Consider the following 6,743-nt stretch of genomic DNA (forward strand, 5'->3'; position numbering starts at 1 on the left):
AGGGCTGTTAAGCGTGTGCATATGCTATATATAAGCACAGTGTGGTCCACGCGCGATCGCACAGGTGAGGTTGGGTTACTGATCACTAGTGCTGCTGCATGGGAGGGTGTTGGGTTGTCACTAGTGTATGGGACTGTAGGACACTAAGACCTGTGGAGTCTCCCCCGGTGACCAAGGTGTGCAATTGGGCAAGGCAGAGGGCCAGATCTGTCCGCAGGGGTGTCTTATGGATCCCTGCGGCATTTCGAGCAGGCCTGCAGGCCTTTCCTTTTCCCCTTTCCCCCATTCAGCACGGATTTGAAGCGACGCCTGAAGCCGCTCCCGCGCAGCTAAGATGGCGCCGGGGCGCCCTGCAGCGCCGCCCGGCCCCGCCAGGGGGCGCCGCGGGGCGGGGGGGGGGGGGGGTGCGGCGCGTCACGCGACACCCCCGCGCCAGCTGTTGTTGTTGCTGGCAGGCTGGGGTCAGGCTGCGCGGAGGGGCGCTCTGATTGGCTGAGGGCGAGCGCCGCGGGCAGTCCCATTGGCTCGCGGCCGGGCAGAGGAGGGGCGCGGGCGTCTATAAAGGAGGCAGCGCAGCGGCGGCGCCGCACAGTAGGCGTCGAGGGCACTGCGGAGCCGGAGAGGGGATTGCCGACCTACCCAGCGCCGCCGGGACATGCTCGCAGCCTGACTGACCGCCCGGGACACGAATGAAGAAGCAGCTGCTCCTCCTATTCACACACCGGGGACTCGTCAGCCGAGGGGGTCGCAGGGGGAAGCGTCGCCGAAAATGGCTTCGTTCCGCATCCGCGCCGCGCGGCCTGAGGACTGCCCCGACCTGCTGCGACTGATCAAGGTGGGCGTTGGGGGACGGGGAGCGGCCGTTGGGGGCGGTGGTTGGGGGCGTCGTTCAAACGGCGCGCGAGAACGGCCGGTGCGGGGGGGGGAGGGGGGTAAGAGGAAGCGGGGATTCCTCTGCCCTTGCGCGTGATGAGCACAAACAAGCTCTTGCGCAAGGCTGTGGGGCCAGCCTGCTCACACGTCATTCTCTTCCAGGAACTAGCCAAGTACGAGGACATGGAGGACCAGGTGGTGTTAACCGAGAAAGGTACAGGCACCGCAGCTGCTCACCCGGTTCACAGCCCATAGTCACAGTGCCCGCGGCTCAGGTGACAAGTTATTCTGCTTTTCTAGAGCTGCTCGAGGATGGTTTTGGCGAGCATCCTTTCTACCACTGTCTTGTTGCAGAAGTGCCCAAGGAGCAGTGGTCTTCTGAAGGTGAGGCCTTCTGCTTCTTTGTTTTGGTGCTGGATACACAAGAGATGCCATGTGCTTAATGTTGTCGATTGTGCATAAGGTCCCACCAATGAACTTGGGCAGAAGGACGAGGTTAACTGTTAAAAATGGAGTAATGTGCAATGATGTCGCAGATGTGGGAAGGTCAGGTATAATATAATGTGCTTTAATTCCAGTTAATTAAATGGCTTTTCTTGTTTGACCCTAACTTACCTTATGTAATCCTGTTGAATCACATTTTTTCTTTAATTTGTCCCCAATCTTCAGGTTACAGTCTCTAGCTTCGCCATGTACACGGCCCTCTGTGTACATGGATGGGCGGGGAGGTAACTAAAAGATCCGTTACACAATAAAGTAGATGATCATAATATGAGGTAAGGTCTACAGGGACAAGTGTTATTCCCAAACTTTTGCCAAAAACACAGTAGATCAGAAAGTAATATGCACGCCTCTAAAGTCTGTGCAGACTAGTACAGCAGCCAGAGTTTTATTTCTCAGGACTTAGAAGCAAGTGTGCTGCTGTGGGAAGAGTTGATTTTGCCTTCTGTTTTGAGCCATAGAACTGTGCTTGAAGCAGCAGCTTTCCTTACTCGAAGTAGATAAGTTTTCTGGTGCTAGTGATAAGAGAAGGACATGATGCTATCAGTGGATACAAAGTGTTGAAATGTAAATGTGGTCAGGAAGCTTACCTTGCTCAGGCAGTAATTGCTGAGGAACATGAAGATCAGTGCTCTTGTTTTGCTTGCATACCCCAACTCTGCTTCCTTAGCATCTAGATTGTGAACTGCTGTATACAATGTGACTTGAATTCCAGAATGGAAATACTCTGCCAGTGTATCAGTATTTGTAGAGAAAAAGCTGTGTATGTTCTGTACTTTAACACTGCTCTTGAGGATTTCAGGGTATGAACCTTCATGCTGTTAGGTTGATAAAGCTTTGTAAGAGCTCATTTTCAGTTGTGTGCCTCTTTGCAAACTTCACTTTTAATTCTAACCAAATAGTGAACAGCTGCATGTTACAGAAAGAGGGACTCTATATTTAAGCCTGCATGTAAGACTTGAATTAATATTTTGCCTTTTAAATTCAGACCAACTAAAGTGATGCCTTTTGTTTCAGAACACAACATTGTGGGCTTTGCCATGTACTATTTCACTTATGATCCATGGATTGGAAAACTGCTGTATCTTGAAGATTTCTACGTGATGGCAGAGTACAGAGGTAGGTTTTATGGCAGTAGATGAAAGTAATTACAGGGCTTCTCTAAAACTGAAGCTTACTCTGTTTTTCTTTCCTTTTAGGGCTTGGCATTGGGTCAGAAATTCTGAAGAACTTGAGTCAGGTATGTCTAAGTGATAAGACTAGAAGCAGACCTGAGCATAAAAGCCTCTCCTTAACCAGTACTCTGAATTAAAGGAGGTGGCAGGGCACTAGATACAGCTTTAGGCTTTCTCTAAGTGGTGTTAAGCAGTAACAATACTGAACTGATCAGTGGTTTAAAACCCCTTGACTACCTGCAGCTGGTGTCTGAGCAGCTCCACCAGCTTTTAGCAGGCTGAGTGAGGATTTGTATATCATTGGTGCAGGTGGCTGTCAAGTGCCGCTGCAGCAGCATGCACTTCCTCGTGGCCGAGTGGAACGAGCCTTCCATCAGGTTCTACAAGAGAAGAGGCGCCTCCGATCTGTCCACAGAGGAGGGCTGGAGGCTCTTCAAAATCGATAAAGAGTATCTTGTGAAGATGGCGACAGAAGAGTGAGAGATGATTCCAGCAAAGCAATCCTTTCTATGAATATACACTCTCTACAAATAAATTCCCTCTTGCTTTCTGTGTACAGTTTGTAGCGGAATAAAGTAGCATGGGTGCTAATAATGAAAATGCTTTGCAACTGTGGTTAGAGTAATTGGTACTATGGTCTGGAACCGAGGTGTCTGTGAAGTTGAAAATATGCTTGTATACATCCTTAACCAGTGTGGGCTTGTTAGCTTTGAAATGTATATGGAAACTTCATTGTTGTAAGTGTCATTCAAATGTGTACAATGTACACACTGGTAGGGTTTGTTTTTAAGTATTTTCCTTTTATAAAAATAAAAGTGTTTTCACTTCATGGCAGTAGTTTTTACTTCAGTTTTCATGTAGCTGTTTTCAGAAAGTTGGTATTTAAGGTCATAAGCCCACTAGTCCCCCAGCCATGTCCTTCAGAAGCAAAGGGCTGTTTATCACTGTTCCCAAGTGCTGGCTAAGTCTCTGCAGGTGCTGGAGCTGAGGTCCTGTCTGCACCTCTGCTGGGCTCCAGAGATGGTTCCCAGCTCTGTGTGCAGAGGGGAGGGTTGAGGGAGGGTGGGTGCCCTTCAGCAGGAGGGTTCTTCTGCAGGCTTCATGTGAGGGCTGTGCTCTGCTGCCTAGAAGAGGGGCCCAGGGGCGAGAGCTCTGCTGCTGCTTCCTTGCGATTCAGCTCTAAGGAGCCTTGATGGGGAGGCATGAGCCTGAACCAGGGAGAAACTCCAGGGAACTGGTCAGGATCTGGCAGTCTGCTAGGGTCTGGGAGTAAAACAAAGGCCAGAAGAAAGCAGGAGGTGCAGTACCTGTCTACACTGTTTTCTGGGCAAGCATACTTTGACTTGAGCCTGCTTTCTGTTACAATTGGTGCTGGTCTCACAGATGAGGCTGTGCACAAAGGTCACTTCTCTCCAGGGAGGTGCCTGTGTTTGCTGAGCAGCTGGGTGCAGGAGCAGCCTGGGCCTTGCAGCTGCATTTCCCACCTGGCAGCAGGGTTGCAGCCAGGAGGCCACCATGCTGTGGCCACAGGGCAATTCCTGGGTGAAGCCGCATGGACTTGCAACTCCACGAAAGTGATGCTAAGCCTGACTGATGAGCTGTTGTGTTACCAACCCCAGTGCCTGTATGGGCAGGAAGAGGTGCTTTCCAGCACCTTTCCCTGATGCCCATGGCAATGACCTCTCCTGGGGAGCTTCTGGCAGGTCAGGGATGCCACTCGAGGCAGCTACTGTGAGGCGAGTGGCGGCACCTCGCAACTCACACTAATGCGCGTCTAACTGGCAGCGAGATTGGCTTTGGAGCTAATTTAAGCCAGTGCTTCTGGCATGTTGCATCAGTCCAGAAGGTCCAGAAGGTGATTACTAGCAGAGCAGATTAAGGATGTTTTTATTTTCAAATTAACAGTTCATTAGATATCTAGGACACAACCACTCAAGCCTCAGACGGCTGCAGCACAATGAAGCTATCGCTGCTGCATGATTGAATGGAACAAGCTAACTAATTAGGCATTATAATTAGGAAAGTAAACAACTTGGTCAAATATTCAATCAGTTAAAAGTGCTTAGCCTATCTTGTTCATCTGCTTCTACCAATGCAGTTTACTGTTGCATTTTTTTTATGAATTCTGCTGAAACGCAAAGTTTCCCAAGGAACAAATTTAGCCATTGCATGGACAGACCTCCAGCCATCGGTGCTCAATCTGAACACTTTAACACTTGAAAGTAAAGACAACTGCTAACCTTTCAGACATGTGACTTGCACTGGCATCCTGCTAAGCAGAAGGGGTTTATAAAACAACAGAAATATTGTCATGGCTGTGATGACAAACCGTCCAACAGGGGGATGTGATCATGACACAGATCAAGACAAAACCAATTTTCACTTCCTTTAATAACTTTTTTTTTTTTTTTTCCTGGAGAGACTTGCTCAAAGTTAGCTGAAATAACTGGGGTGCCAAAGTGATGCTGTATGCGTGATGAAGACTCTCAGCTGAGTGTTTTCTATTTGCTTAGACACAGGGCACACGTGGTGTGGGCTGGCTGACGACTTTCTTTAGAGCCGTGCACTAGTAGCGAAAGCCAAACCTGAGCAGCATCAGCACGGTGAGGAAAATGCTATTTACTGGCAGACTTTCTCCCCCTTTCTCATCCGGGCACAAGCAAGAGCAGCCTAAGCGGGGTTCAGCAACACCAGTATACTCAGGGCTTGGTAGCAATGCAGGGACACTGGTGATAAACTTCAACCAATGCAGGTTTCCATCATAAAATCAGTCCTGAGAAAACCAGCTACGGGGTGTGTGCATCAGGCAGTGGCCCATTTCAGACAAGCTCTCCCCTCCACCAGCTTTCGACTCCTTGTCTGCCCCGTTGCGTGCCCATGCAGCCAGGGGCAGCAGCCTCCAGCATGGTCATGGCCAGGGACCGATGTGAGGGGTGGCAAGCCAGGAAGCGGCAGTGCGAGGTGCGAGGCTTGTAGTGTGGAAAACACAAAAGGAGGCCAGGGCTGCATGCATTGCACTCTTCCACTTTATCCACGTCACTCAGTACCACCTGTGTGTGTCTGGGCAAAAGCTAGAAACTGGCCCTTGTGACAGAGCTAGGGAGGCGCAACCACCATCCTCACCGCTGCTCACAGCCTCACGACTAGAGGAAGTTTCTCTGCAATTGAGGCATTTCCAGCCTCATGGCCCTCAAGGAAGAGGTGGCCTGAGGCAGGGCAGGCGTGTGGCCAAAGGCGGCGGCAGCGCCAGCCTTGGCGGCCGCACTCAGAGAGAACGGGCTCTGCGGCCCCAATCCTGCCGCTGCTTCCCGGCTCCGCGCAGCAACTGCAGCTGCAGCCATAGCAACAGCATAGAAGTTTTTCTTTTCCTTCATAATTTGAGTTAAAAGATGAAATAAGAGCAAAACACACCCATCCTCCCACCCCTCTTTGCTTTAAAGGGCCTTTGCTCTCAACAGAATTCAAAGGTCAGTGCAAGCCCTCCCAGAAATGCAGGGCTTTTAATGGATTCACACACACACACAGTTTCGCCTTGGGAGCTTTGCCATGCTGGAGCCCGGCCAGTTAAACACTGAGGTGTCACTGACGCGGCCGCCGGGAAAACACCGGCGACGTTCGGGGCCGGGGCACAGGAAGCGGCTGCGCAACCCCGTGTGGCGCAGGCCTGGTGCCGTGGAGACCAGCCTCGCGCCTCGCCTTCCTCCAGCTGGCAAGGAGAAAACAAACAGAAGAGGAGCCAGCGAGAAGGAAGTGACCAACTTTCAGGGGAGCGCGAAAGGCTGCGAAACTCAGCGCAGAAACGCAGGTCTCTGCGCAGTCCTCCTTTCCACACACGTGCTGTTCGTACCTGGCCTCCAACCAGCGCCACCACGCAGCACAAGGCCGCCAACACTCACGCCATACCAGGATCAAGGGCTCCGGGTAGCCTCAGTGAAGGACAACCAGGCAACCAGGGCCAACCAAGCCCGGCGAGCGTCGGCAGCCCCTGCCCAGCAAGGGGCATGTGGGAGAAGGGCTTGGGGCTGAGGATGGTGGGCCCAGGTCTGCAAGGGAAACGCGGCACCACCAACACGACGCTGTAGTCCCGCCGGCCTCAGGCTGCTGGGTCACCTCCTAATGCGCCCCGGCCTCCCCCTGCCCAAACGTCTGGCACTCAGAAGCAAGAGTGGAGCCTGATGGTGGAAGAAAGCAGGG

General features: G+C 51.7%; 1 protein-coding gene across 1 annotated transcript; it reads left to right on the top strand.

Annotated features, from left to right (window-relative positions):
* Window positions 1–599: 599 nt before the first annotated feature.
* Window positions 600–3,378, top strand: SAT1 (spermidine/spermine N1-acetyltransferase 1). Its single transcript, XM_088532755.1, has 6 exons — window positions 600–835; window positions 1,036–1,087; window positions 1,174–1,257; window positions 2,392–2,493; window positions 2,574–2,614; window positions 2,859–3,378. The coding sequence occupies exons 1-6, from the start codon at window positions 770–772 to the stop codon at window positions 3,027–3,029; spliced, it is 516 nt and encodes a 171-aa protein (XP_088388881.1). The 5' UTR covers window positions 600–769; the 3' UTR covers window positions 3,030–3,378.
* Window positions 3,379–6,743: the final 3,365 nt, after the last annotated feature.

Source organism: Tinamus guttatus, unplaced genomic scaffold, assembly GCF_059628265.1.
Source record: "Tinamus guttatus ecotype Peru unplaced genomic scaffold, ASM5962826v1 Tinamus_guttatus_pri_ptg000470l, whole genome shotgun sequence".
Taxonomy (NCBI): Eukaryota; Metazoa; Chordata; class Aves; order Tinamiformes; family Tinamidae; genus Tinamus; species Tinamus guttatus.

What these genes read in the sequence shown, in the direction of transcription:
- SAT1 (XM_088532755.1), top strand. Translation starts at nt 770, where the DNA reads ATGGCTTCGTTCCGCATCCGCGCCGCGCGGCCTGAGGACTGCCCCGAC. An exon ending in ACCTGCTGCGACTGATCAAG is followed by an intron (nt 836 to 1,035) that starts GTGGGCGTTGGG and finishes ATTCTCTTCCAG; the next exon opens with GAACTAGCCAAGTACGAGGA. An exon ending in CGTGATGGCAGAGTACAGAG is followed by an intron (nt 2,494 to 2,573) that starts GTAGGTTTTATG and finishes CTTTCCTTTTAG; the next exon opens with GGCTTGGCATTGGGTCAGAA.